This window comes from Papilio polytes, unplaced genomic scaffold (assembly GCF_000836215.1).
Source record: "Papilio polytes unplaced genomic scaffold, Ppol_1.0 DF821289.1, whole genome shotgun sequence".
In the NCBI taxonomy this organism is placed as follows: domain Eukaryota; kingdom Metazoa; phylum Arthropoda; class Insecta; order Lepidoptera; family Papilionidae; genus Papilio; species Papilio polytes.
Window position 1 is genome coordinate 6,006,435 of NW_013527915.1, and position 13,847 is coordinate 6,020,281.

The window sequence follows — 13,847 nt, forward strand, 5'->3', positions numbered from 1 at the left end:
TTTTGTTTATTCTATGTTGTGTTAAACAAAGGCTCTCAAAAGCCATTAAGAGTGTCTAATTCATTTTAAAAAAATATTCTTTGCGTGTTACTATAAAGACAAAATTACCTGATCATTTTGATACGCAACGAAAGCAAATTTAATCTGCACATTTAACCTAGCATCACTGTATTGATAAAAAATGATAGATAAATCTTCTCTTCATTAGCGATGAATCAATTGTTACACAGTATGGGCAATTTTTACCAGCAAAGCTTTTTTGTGTAAAGTGATTCATCTGTAATGTTATCAGCAATGTAACAATGCAAGCCCTACAATCCCTAAGCCGGTCGTCCAACGGCACTTGTACATAATGTACGAGCAGGAACGCGCGCACCGACCGGTCTTTGGAATTCAAAAGCGAACAAAACGGCGTCGCTAAACTATCGATACTCTATTCTAATTATTTTTTGTTAAATTCACAATTGAATAAACCTTGATTTTTTACACAAATAAAAGCGGTATATTATTGTTTTATATTTTCAGTTCCACGTCTAACATTTTAATGGCAACAATAATTTCTTTGTGCTTTTTTTATTAATGAAAACAAAAAACAAACATCTGCAAGACAGTGACAGATTGCAAACTCATGACGCACGAGAACAAGGATTCTTTGGTAGTTTCACACCATGCATTAAGGATTTTTTTTCAGCCACGCACGAGAACGTCTGGCGGGTAAGTTCAAATATCTCACTGCATTATTGTTTAATGTTAGCACTACTTCATTTAAATGAGTTAAAGGTTATCACCAATATTACGATAATCTTAAATTGTTGTACAAAAGTTAGCATGTTTTCAGTACTTGTACTTGTTTTATTGAAACAAGTATTCCATTTCTGGTCACAGACCCTTTAGCCTATTACCTTTGACAATTAAAAAACACAATAAAAAGAGGGGACCAAGTTTAACTTAAAAAAACCTCTGGAACAATATAAAATTATACTTAGACATTAAGTAATAAGGATATTACATTAAAACAAAAACAACGAAGGCCAATTTAAGCGAAGAGAAATGCTTTTATAGTTTACGCGGGCAAAAGAAAATCCTTAAAAATAAATTGAGCGGGCAAACGGCTCTGGGAGAAAAATGTACTTGCTCGTACTGTTATTAGCTTCATTTTATTAAGAAAAAGGCGAAACTGTTTAAGATAAAAATCATTTCGGTACAAAAAAAGCAAAATGCAAATTGAAAATGTTAAGATATGTATCTACATAAAGTTGGCTAAGCGAGTGTAACTCAATTTGATCAATTCAAAATGTCACTCTAATGGAGTTTGGAATTCAATATTGTTGTGGATATTTCGTATGTAAAAATCTCGATGTTACATACAAAACATATACCTGGTCTATGTATTTCAAATATTTATATTTTTTTTTTTAATAGCAAATTGTATTGACACTATAAATATAAACAAGGGGTACAATTATGTCGCCATCGATAAAAGGTATAATAAAATTTGGTTATTAAAACTTCAATTTTAATGACGTTTAGACCCTTAAGGGCTTCGAGTTTACTGCTCTCATAATTTCTCTTGTTTAAACGACAAATTGTAACTCAAGTGACTGGGTTGTCGATCTTACTGTTGGAAGTTGGTAAAAAGCACATACAAGTTCAAGATTTTTTTTTAATTTATGTTAAAAGGATACTTTTTAAAAATGTTAAATGTTATGTCAGTAACTTACGTAGATGTGTCATATAGACCAAAAATGTAAAAAAAAGACACGTAATACCTTTAAGTACACATATGATCATGTCAACGTGTTTCTAAGCGAATGGTTAGGTAGGTCACTTAGCTTTATAACACAGGGTCAGCTAATGCTTATTCAATCTTTAGTATAACAGAGTAAATTTAGCAAAATAAGAATAGATTGGCATTGGGAGCAGAAATACATTTAAAATTTCCTTCCGTAATTAAATTAAGACAATCGATAGCACAGTTTTGGGTATAACATAAAAAAGCTCTTAGGACCCAATGGGCGAGGTCCTTTGTTTAGCCGTGAGCCGCGAGCAGGCCGGACAGCAGCACGAACACGAGTAAAAATAGAAATTAATCGATCCTTTCGTTCGTGTCACTTGCTCGCAACCTCATCAGGAGCCTTTCAACGGGAACTTTAGTTTTTTCCATTCCACTAAGATGGTTATAGTCCCGTTTTAAACGACTCCCGACTTCGTGTACGGCTTCTTGTCCTACCATAATTAATGACAAACATCGCGAACCATGTCAGTTGTTTCATTAAAAGCAACATTCTTGACAACGTAAAGTAATACGGTTGCACTTTAACAAAACATTGTTAATAATGTGCCGTTTCTCATTACAAATCTTACCAACTACAACATTCGCCCGGTGACATAAACTCTAACTAGAAGCGATTGATTTTGTTAATAAAAACAGTAAAATTAATGTGGAAGTATGAAATAACAAAAAAAAATACGTTTAATAATTAAATCAATTGCAGTTTTGACAATGTGTTAAAATATAACAAAGCTATAAAAACAGACTAGAAAATGAAACAGAAAACGAAAATAAATAACGAAATGTTAGTTGTAACTTTAGTTAAAACTAACATTTCGTTTTTAATGAAAACATAAAATATATTTCATTTACAAAAACAGTACTGCCCAAGTTAAAAATATAGAGAACATAGGAGCTAATAAATAATATATTAAATAAACTGAGTTGAGAACACTATGATTTCTTAAGCATAGACACCGTTTTTACCTATGGTACGTACAACACACGGCCTTACAAAAAAGTATACCATTACAGAAAAGTTTATACTATGAAGAAATCTTTTAAGTTCTTTCTCCAAAATCATACAAGTTTACTAAGTAACAAAACAGGTGTATGACTTAAATTACATAAAAGTGATTTAAGAATCAACTTGTACCATTGAAACTTAAAGAACAATAACAGCTCTGCAATACGCCGTTCCAAACATATTATCCGATACGTATTTGCTATTAAATTATGAAAATCGTACGCACGTGCCAACATACTCGAGTTACGTCGTAAAAATTTTAGGAAAAAGTTCAACTGCTTAGAAAATTTATGAATTTATTTTATAAATGTTTAAAATGATTTGTGATAGTTTTTTTCTGGTTGGCATCGATGTTTGCGGCCTTAGGGACGCATCTCGATTATCAGCGATAGCCTCTATGCTATAATTGGAGTTCAAAACCTCTATTAAGGTTTGGAAATACAACAAAGACTTTGTAAACCGCAATGGACTTATCTTGTCATTAGGTTTGCTCTTGTGAAATTTGGGTTCGGACCATTTAACGTTTTATCGCATCACGGTGGTCATAAGAGCTTAGGGTGTGGTTTGGTTTATGTGCTTAGCTATTCCTGGACACGACGCTGCCTGTAAAAATCATCACACGTGACAAGTCAGTTAAGTTTAAAATCGAAGTGTTAGGTACAGTAGGACTTCTACATTTTTATAAGAATCAGGATTGGATTGGATACTCCAGTAGCAGTATATCTATAGTTACACAATTGATATCAGCGAGATATGTATAGAAAAATAAAGATTAAAATGTATAAAAGTTCATTGATTCAACTATAAAATAGGGCGAGAGGAAATACAACTGCAATACGAGTCTGGTAAAAGTTACGTTACGCTCCTATTGCTGAATTTCATTGAGATTGTATGGAAATACTCACAAACAATAATGAATAGGTCTGTTCTGGCTTCGATATTATCTAAATCCAGCCATGCACCGTGCCAAGACGTTATCGTGCTTTACAAACGGATGTATCGGATATTTTTAAGTAAAATGATTATCAATAAACGCAGTATGCTTTTTTTACGTACTAAACTAGAAAAATCTTGACCTATTTTTATCTTCCTATATTTGTATAAGAGATTTACATACGTACATTTAAACTTTAATTAAACTTATACTTACATATGTTGTCCTATGCTTAGGAGGATAATAAATCAAAATTTACATTACTCTATAGGAGATAGAAGACAAGTTCAGAATAAAAATTGTGTAAATATTACTAAATATAGAAGTAAGAATGAATATATTGTCCATAATGGCACTGATATGGCTCTAGTACATTAATCAAAATGTTCATTTAATAAAGGTAAAGTAAATGGAGTCACGCCTAAACCATAGCTTAATGGTAAAAGTTAGTAATTAAGGTAAGTGACTTCAGGAAGTTTTTAGTGTTAAACATGTGTAATACATAATGACGTCATAAAGGATAATATCATATTGTAATGGAGATTTTTTTAAATGGAAAAGCTGATAAATTGTATGTATCCCTACTGATGGACTAATTTATAGTAAATATTTTCTTTATATATGTAATTTATATAATCTTTATATAATCTTACTTGTTAAAGCTTTGGAGAAGATTTATGTTAAATCTAATCTAAATCTTAGGATAATCTGACGTGTATTTCTATGATGTTGACAGGACATTCAGCACTTATTAAATGCCAATTTAACGGTGACGATGTGTACAAATGCAAAATTCTTTACTTCATGAAATTTAATAGCAAAGCAAACAGCACATGACAGAGTATGTCATTAATTTATTAACTGGGACAGTTTATTTTTATACTTATGGTGAAATTTATAATAGTTATTACATAAATTAGTAAAGACAATTGTATCAAGCTACAATAAGCATAAAAAAGCCACTTACGAGTATAAATAAGCTGCGCTGCTTAACCTAACAAATACTGTCTCACCTAATTCAAATATTCCTGTTTATACAGCATGCGAAAATACCCGGGTTTTCTTCGATTGATTGGTTTTAAATAATATAGAAGGGTTCAGCCGTTTGTAGCAACCGGGACTCCAGATTATTTCCGAAATGTCGTGTCGACTTCCGAAACCCGTCGCCAGGGAAATGTAACGATCCCGGCGAACTATCGTTCTTGTCCAAATTGTTGTCTATTTCATTGGGCCTGTAGTTTCCGCTATTATTAAAGTTAATTGAGTTCGACATCATACTAATTCTAAAGGGATTTCCTTATCTATTGTACTGTATGCAAAATCCGGAACTGATTATGAATACAGGAGAGTTTAGCTAGAAAGTATAGCGTATACTCGAACCCTAGTTCAGATATAAAAAGGCAACAGTAAAAAAATCGTTCTCGGCAATAATTTCACGGCTTCTTCGTTTTCCGGTGTGAACCGCTCATTATTTAAAACGGATATCCTTCCTCGCACCCCAGATATTTCTCATCCTGAATATATATCGAAATACTGATGAACAAACACTAAAGATGAGATTTTATAAAACCTTATACTGGAGCAAATATTTAGCCCAAATTTCTCCTCAATTATCAAACTCAATCAGTAAGGTAAAATAATACTTCTATCGCTAAATTACTGTAATTTACAAAACAATTATTTCAATCATAGCCAATGGAATATAATAAAATAATCCTTTCTCAATGCTTTTAAACTCGTAGATACTATTTTTTAAAGCCCTGATGATATTTTGCTATGGATTATTGAAAAAAGAAAATAATATACAATAATATATTACTTTTAAAGTACAAATGCCGCTTATTGCGTAAGCACATTTGACACAGTTTAAACTATCAACTGTGAAAGCAGCGAGATACGGTTTAGTGATTCCTAATTACTGCTCACGGTCGCACACAATGTAACACTTAACGTTTAAACGACTGAATAAGTTGCGCAACTTTAAGGCTTTGTTATCTCAAGAAGATTTGACAAACATTTTGTAAAGAAATACAAAATCAATTGATAGTTTATTCGTAGCCAGTCTATTTTTGTATACAATTTACGAAAATAAACTACGTCACTGTTTATAAAACAATGTCTTCCTTCTTTATACAAATTTCGTCTGTCTAAATTATTAAATTTCCGTTACTTTTAATTATGTTTTTTTACGATCATTACTAATTTCTAGGAAGACTTCATTATTTAATTAGAACGAGGAAGAGGGGTCAGGGTTTATCGACGGCGTCGCTTCATGAGAAATTATTAACATCTTGTATAACGAGAAAGATAAAAACAAATAACTAATTCTGTAATATAAGGTTGGTAGGAGCTTAAAGGTTGTACTGAAACTGATATTGTGTCGAGACGCGTCATTGGGTGTATTTACCCGGGCCGCAACGTGCTCCAATATTAATAACTCCATACAGCGCTGCAGCAGCTGCTTGCAGCTAGCGGCGTACGGAGTCACAGTGCAGCCTTTATGACGATGTTTACCGCCGCCGTTGCCTTGCCCATATACTCCTTTTGCTCCTTAAGAAAGAACTTTCATACAAACATCTTAAATTATGCTCAGAGTTATTACTCGGTTTAGTTGATTATTATTTTCCACAGGACGCGAACATGTAATATAAAATGTACATTTCATTTGTAGTATAATCACGTCGTTTAAAATGCTTATGACGATATGGCTACATCAAACTAAATAATATGAAAGGGGATTTTCATTTATAGTTAATGTTTTTACAGATATTACACAATATATAATGTGTAATTGTTATCCAGTGTATTCAAATAATATGTGTAATACACGAGGATCTGTCGGTATAGAAGCGTTAGTCCGCTACAGGATGTATTCGAAATGCGCCTCGAGTGGTTCTCGTGCGTGCTCGTGAATGCATTTCTGTGAGGCCGCTTGTACGCCCGTCCTCGTCCTCGAACACTGAAAGAGTTATTCAGTCATAAAGTCGTCTCATATTTTACCCGATCCGTGTATACCAGACTTGTGAATAAATTATGCATCCACAATCGAGATTTTTTTCTGTATGTTTATGAACTTTTTATATATTTATATGGATAATTAATAATCGAAATAGTAAGGGTTATAATTGAGTTGACGGATGCTTAGTCTTCAAATATGATATAAAGATTTTGGTTTTTTCCCCTGTCTCTAATAACGTCAATAAATATCATATCCAGGGTAACAAGATCGCACTGCGAATATACAGAATGAGAAAGAAGTCGCAGACATGTACTGGTTATTAAAACAAAGAAGTTTAATATTACGTTAGCAGCTACTGTAAATATCGTATTGAGATGCGCTTGGCTAAAGTTCCCATCGTTGTAAACAAGAACAAAATGCATTTAAGAGTCGGATTCTGTTATAATGTCAGTTCGCGTTCCGTTTCTTGCTACTTAATGGGTTTATGTTAAAAGTTTTACAGTTAAAGCTAAAAGTTTATAAATATATTATCGATTCTTTATCGATTTAAGAACCAATATATTTTAATTTTGAATAAACATGAATATAATACTTATTTCTAGTATAAATTATTTTATTTAGCTAATGTTGCGTATGAAGTCGAATATCCTTTGCAAATTAGGTACGTCTGTATGCATAAGCAAGCAAACTGAGACGTTAATTGGTAATTGAATATTTTAGATCCACTCAAAGTTCGCTAACTTCATTATGGTACTAGATTGTCTGTTCTTGTGTTTCAATAAACAATCGGTTTGTTCAGTCACGCGAATTTCAACTTAATTTTCACGAGTTTCGTGCGTCCGAAATACATTTATCTTTACTGCCTTACACTTTGTCGAATTTAAACTTTACCAGGCTATTATAACATCCTAGTTTAGTTGTTTTTTTGTTTTATTTTAAACATTGAAATTTAAGATTTTCCCAAATTGGAAGACTTGAATCTAACATGTAACGAAATCGTTAGTTCGACACTTGGTCTTTTTAACTTTCAGTACGAAATATATAAGATAAAGAAATCAAATGTATCTTAAATAATTTTTCATATATATGCACTTATCATAACAATTTTTTTTTAATATAAAATGACTGAAAAATTAAAGTATATTATTCAATTTTTTTTACTGCTCAGTAAAGTTTTATAGAAATAACAAAAAAAAATTTATATTGTAGGTTACCAGTGCAGAAACACCTATACAATAACACATAGTTATCTCAGTTTTTTCTACAAAAATGAGTGTTATAACAATAGTTTTTTGAATGAGTATTTGGGCGGTCCCATCCCAAATATAAAAAGTATTCCGTTTCATATGCAAACTACCTGAACTAAGTTGCTTTCTGTGTTGTGCCGTTACTGAGTAAAGAAGGGTTTTTCATATATTAATAACTTGAATAATAGAACCTAGTATCAAATACCCAGGTTCCAGAAAATAAACTTCAAATTGCTGTTAAACAAAGTAATGATAGTATTAGTAATACCTAAATCATAAAAATAAATTTTTAAGTTAATAAAGTAAACTTTTCATGGAACAAGTATTATTATACAACAAATATTTTTGTTCCATGAAAAGTTTACTTTTGCCTTTCATACTTAAATAAAGGGTATGACTAATAATAATAATAACTTTTTTGTTTTATTAAGGTTTGTATCAAGAATAATCACTAACAAACAATTGAAAGTTACAATAAAATAGAATCAATATGCCACTAATAAAATTATTTTATTAAAACCTTCTTAAATCGCTCTGACAATATTATAAAATAGTTAAAAATAAATAAAAATGAGATTGTAATGTATTGTAAAACAAAATGTATTTCCCTTGTTTCATTTTAAAGTGTTGAATTATTTTTTTATGACTGTTTCAAAATTTATAAATATCATTTTTAAATCATTGCAAAAGTAAGAAAATTATTTGCAAACATTAATATACACTTACCTGAAGTTTCTGCAGCATTTATAATTTGTATAAAACAATATATTGTTAACAGGATCCCAATTAATTTCCTCGAATACATCTTTAGTAACCGTTCTAATTCTTCCATAACCCGATATAAAGTATTTGCTCACCACTTACAATTGCACAAAACTTTTTGTTTCTGAATTTGTTTCATGACAAAAATATGTGTTAGTCAAACAGATACTTAAACAAAACTGCATTTTTGAACTGGTTGCTAGGATTTTAACTCTCACAACACACCTGTGGGATTTGCGCGATTCCAAACGTTACGAAGGTACGAAAGTTCACTCAACTTTATGGGCCCTATAAAGTAAGTTTACAAAGTACATGGTCATAACTTAACGTTAACTTAATCACATTTAAACTCACGGTTAAAAAAAGAAAATAAATACATTACTTTCTTTATAATTTTTACGACAATCAAAAACTTTGAAAGTTTTTCAAACTTTATTTCACAATCACTTATTATTACACTCGTCGGCCGTGAGCGGGACGCGTGCGTACGTACGAACGAACTTGTCGGGTACATACAATCCCACACAGTGTGACCAGAATTTGAATTGAACATTCTGCTAACAACTTGTCCAAATACATTGTGTAAAAGTTCTACTTGCTCGTAAGTAATCTTAATCATAAGAGCGGTTACAAAAATGTCGTTTTATATGTACAAAAGACCAAAGCTCGATGATTGCAAAATAAGTATCACATAAAACTTTAACTTTTGGTTAAGCATACATTTAGAAAAAATTACTTAGCCCAATTTCCAAAGAAATTTAGGTATTTTTTTTTGATAAATTGTTGTGTTAAAAATTTAGGTAAAAATCTGTTTTCTTATATAAGAGAGTAATTAGGATTTAATACTGCTGAAATGGTGGAATTCCAATAAATCTGGTCACACTGACATGTGAACAAAAAAAAAACCAAAAAGACTTCAATCTTAATTTTCGTTCTATTTCTACCAAATTATGAATACCCATGAAATATTTAAGAAACATTTAAATTAGGTATGTGGTTATTAAAACCAAATATTGTAGAATGAATTGACATTAATATAATTTTTCTTTGGGCAACATTACTAAAACAAAATTGGAACACAGACAAATCTTTTCGGTCATTACTTTGACTAAGTAGGAATGGACAAGGAATAGGAGTCCCTGTTGGATTGTACAGTACAAATTCTGCCGTTTCTAGTGAGGGGTGAGGTAAAGATGATAATCATTGATCACAAGTGTACATATTATTATCACAAGTCTTCATGGATATATACTGACTCAAAAAAGCATGCAAGGAAGCAAATGTAGAATTAAATATTTCTTTTTATACGACGCTTAAAAGGTCCTACTATTTAAGGTCAAAGTAACGTAAAAAACGCCATAGATAACAGAATGTCAAAACCTGAGCTTGTATTTATGCCTCCCCTAATTTTAGCGTTTGCAACACCGGCGTCACAGAAATCTTTCTTTTTCTTTTCGGCTAACCTGTCATTACTGAACGTTGAGGCGGGTTTTTAATCCTAGGTAATCATTAAATTTACCGAATTCATGAACGTAAATTGAACCAAATCTAATACAATATTCATCAAGTACCCTGTTTTAAATATTATTTCAGTTATTTCCGTACAAACATCTTGTTAACCTATATTGTTTAGATATGTTTTGACGTTTCTTCCGTGCGCTGGTGAAGTGTTTCTACAGTAATTGTTTCTAAATTTCAGCCATGGTGCGAATGAATGTATTGAGTGATGCCTTGAAATCAATTCACAATGCTGAGAGGAGAGGCAAACGGCAAGTGCTAATTCGGCCCTGCTCCAAAGTTATTGTTAAGTTCCTCACTGTGATGATGAAGCACGGATACATCGGTGAATTTGAAATTGTAGATGATCACAGGGCTGGAAAAATAGTAGTCAACCTCACCGGCAGATTAAACAAATGTGGAGTAATATCACCGCGTTTTGATGTACCCATCAACGATATAGAAAGGTGGACTAACCTCCTTCCATCCCGGCAGTTCGGGTAAGTTTCCTGGTTATTTTAGTGTGAATATTGGTTAAACCTTAATTTTATTGTCCTCCAACACCCTTCAAAACTTAATTTAATTATCTGTCAAGTAATTTCATACCATCTTTAATGTCATAGTTATGTTTTATGAAATTACAAGCTGTAAAATAATAATGCAAATGTTATAATACATAAATATAAAAGTTGCTGTCATTTGTAACAGGCTGTGTGAATTAGTAGTAATGTTTTAACACTTTGTGGGTTGAAATCATTTGAGGTGCATGGTACACCATTGTAAATTTTTATTGTGTATATGAGTTAACCATTCAACTTGTAATTTAAATTGAATTTACTATGAATGTGTAGTGTAACAGTAAATGGTTAAATTACTTCTTACAAATTGTGAATCAGAAACATTTTTATGCTGTAGTTTCACTTCAGTAAACAATTATTTTTTTTTAAACTCTTGTCCACTAAGAAGAGCTGTGACCATTTATGAATGTCTTGATTAAATAAATTTGATCAACAGTTTACCAATAATTCCAGATTTTAAATTATACCAGCACAATCACCGCGGATCACCAATAGTTCTTGTTGGTTGTCATTTGAAGTATTGTGCCATAGTAAATGTTCTTACACAAATTGATGCTACTTTCATAGAAAGCATTGTCTGTGTAGTTTCATACAATCATAGTCCTATTTTTAGCAATAGATCGGTGAGGATAGGTTAACATCCCTCATTTTCTGGCATCACTGATTTATACTATATTACAATTCAAATTGTTTTCTTAAAAAAAATAAATGATATTTTTATTCATTATGATCTACATCACCAGCTCACTATATGTCCCTATTGATGGGCTCGGAGCCTATCCTAACTTAAGTGACTTCATTGGTAATTTAATATTCCTGAGCTAATGATTCCATTTATTTTCATCATTTAGTTTTACTTTCAATACAAACATTGAATTTATCCATAATTAAAGCGAAAGGGTTCAACTTAAGCTATGAAAAAGCAAGTAAACTTTGTTGCAGATGTAAACAGATTTTGATATTATTGTAATAAGTGATTATTTATGGCCATATTCTTATAATTATTTTGTTTAATTCCAGATACCTCGTCCTTACTACTAGTGGTGGCATAATGGACCATGAAGAAGCCAGAAGGAAACATTTGGGAGGAAAGATCCTAGGCTTCTTTTTCTAAGGTTAATGCAATACATTTGAAAAAATAATCTTTGTTTTATTTATCACTTTTTCTTTCATTTTTACTAAAGAACTGTAAATATTGGTTATTTTAATTTTGACATTAAGCCACTGGGAGACAAGAAACAAAGTCGTAACAGCATTCCACTGAGCGACCTCAAAAGAGGTCATAAAATAGGTTTAAACACAGATATATTTGAAAAATGTTACACTACCATTAAGATTTATCATTATTTTTTCATGACATTTTATTTTGTAAATTTAGTGAAATGTACTAAATAATACTTAGTAAGTGTGGATTTGTATTTAACGAATTCCTTTGTTATAATAGAGAATTTTTAATTTCATTAATCCTTTCCCATTTTATTAAAACTTAGCATAAGTAATATCACTGTTTTGATGTACCCATCAATGATATGCATATATACAGCAGCATACAATTGGCTGTAAAATTATTTTTTTTTAACACCCATGTCATGGAGGTTCACTAAAATAATTATCTGGTCATGTAAACCAATTTTTTAGTCATCAAATTTAAGATGCTATTGACCCGGGCTAGGTGTTTCGTAGAAAACATAACCATAGAATTATTACTTTTCCCTGATACGGCAACGGATTTCTTACGTAATTTTTGTCTGTGTCAACGGTTAAATTCTTTGCTCGAATCCCTTTGGATAATTTTCGTCTAAGATAAAGGTAGTCTTGTTTTAATGCGTCGTTGTTTAATTAAATTAGTTTAATTAAAATATTTATTAAATAACGTATAAGGCAACTTCAATACAACTTTCGCAACGTCTATGTTTTTTTTATAGTGTACTAAATATTTTGTAGGAATTTGATATCAAGATTCATATCCTGATTTGTGAAGCTGAATCTGATGTGGTTTGTATTTTAATTGTGGTTTCGAACTCAATATAATTAATTTGTAGGAGCATTCTTTGAGACACAAATTGAATCGGAAAAATTGGATTAAACTTTCCTATCGTGAATGTCACAGAATAACACGACGAGCATGGATTTGATGAGCCTACTGTGAATTGTAAATTATGTTTTCATTCATTTTAATTATATAGGTACAGGTATTAGTGAGTACATTACCGAGCTTACTGTTTTATTGTGGAAGAACTGTTATGGTCTCTATGAGTAAATAACGCTTGAAGCAACCGTTATAATTGCACTGCGGTCCCGATTCCGACCCATTGTTTACCTCTACTGTTAGCTTGGTTTGGTTAAAAAATTATAAACTCGCTTTGTCACATTAACAATCTAATATTGGTAATTGTGTCTGATTGATAGATCTAACCAAGAAAAAAAGATACTGTTGATATTGTTATTTTAATATACCCACAAAGTTTTTTTTAAAAGAGATAAGTTTCATCAGTCACATAATTGAAATTCATTGGAAAAGTTCATTGAAAAATCATAAATTGCATGATTGCATTGATTTAAGTATCAACGTGACTTTACCGTAATGTTCCTGAACACATGACATCATATTTGTTGCGCAAGCAATTTGAGAATAACGATATGTGCTCAGCAATTTTGGTGTGTCCTTCGCCAACTATACTAATCTAACTATCGTATGCATCTAACGTCCCATCAATCTTTTCTACTTAAACATATACGTAATTTTTGTACGACCATGCAACATTTGTGTAATACCTCTCTTAGTTATATTTGAAAATTAAATTTCTCAGTTATGCCGCTAACATTGATCGGCTCGCCTACCAATGTAAACACCCACGGAAGCAGACGATGTTGGTCAACGCCTCCACTAAACAAAAACTTGTTTTAAACACTAAAATGGACAATTCAATAACCTAGATCGTAATAAGGCTGAATAAAGTGGCTATTATTCAATCTACGTTAACTAGATGAAATGAAATGTTATAAATTATGTCAGCGTCCATTTTAGCAGCGAAAATTATTTTGTATCTTCAATATTATGAGTATTATGTA

General features: G+C 31.4%; 2 protein-coding genes across 2 annotated transcripts in view; one reads left to right on the top strand and one right to left on the bottom strand.

The window, feature by feature from the left end:
• Positions 1 to 9,213, bottom strand: part of LOC106109162 (protein sidekick-like) — a 37,267-nt gene extending 28,054 nt beyond the window's left edge. Inside the window, exon 1 of the mRNA XM_013290567.1 lies at positions 8,665 to 9,213. Within this exon, the coding sequence (XP_013146021.1) occupies positions 8,665 to 8,770 (106 nt within the window). The 5' untranslated portion in view covers positions 8,771 to 9,213. The remainder of the gene's footprint in view (positions 1 to 8,664) is intronic.
• An 878-nt stretch (positions 9,214 to 10,091) lies between these two features.
• LOC106109198 (40S ribosomal protein S15Aa) lies at positions 10,092 to 11,917 on the top strand. The gene is made up of 3 exons (XM_013290607.1): positions 10,092 to 10,202; positions 10,400 to 10,697; positions 11,796 to 11,917. Exons 2-3 carry the CDS (start codon positions 10,402 to 10,404, stop codon positions 11,887 to 11,889), a joined length of 390 nt encoding a protein of 129 aa, XP_013146061.1. The 5' UTR covers positions 10,092 to 10,202; positions 10,400 to 10,401; the 3' UTR covers positions 11,890 to 11,917.
• Positions 11,918 to 13,847: the final 1,930 nt, after the last annotated feature.

Excerpts from the sequence above, each read along its gene's own strand:
- LOC106109198 (XM_013290607.1), top strand. The coding sequence starts at position 10,402 with ATGGTGCGAATGAATGTATTGAGTGATGCCTTGAAATCAATTCACAAT. Across the intron at positions 10,698-11,795 it reads CTTCCATCCCGGCAGTTCGG|ATACCTCGTCCTTACTACTA; the intron begins GTAAGTTTCCTG and ends GTTTAATTCCAG.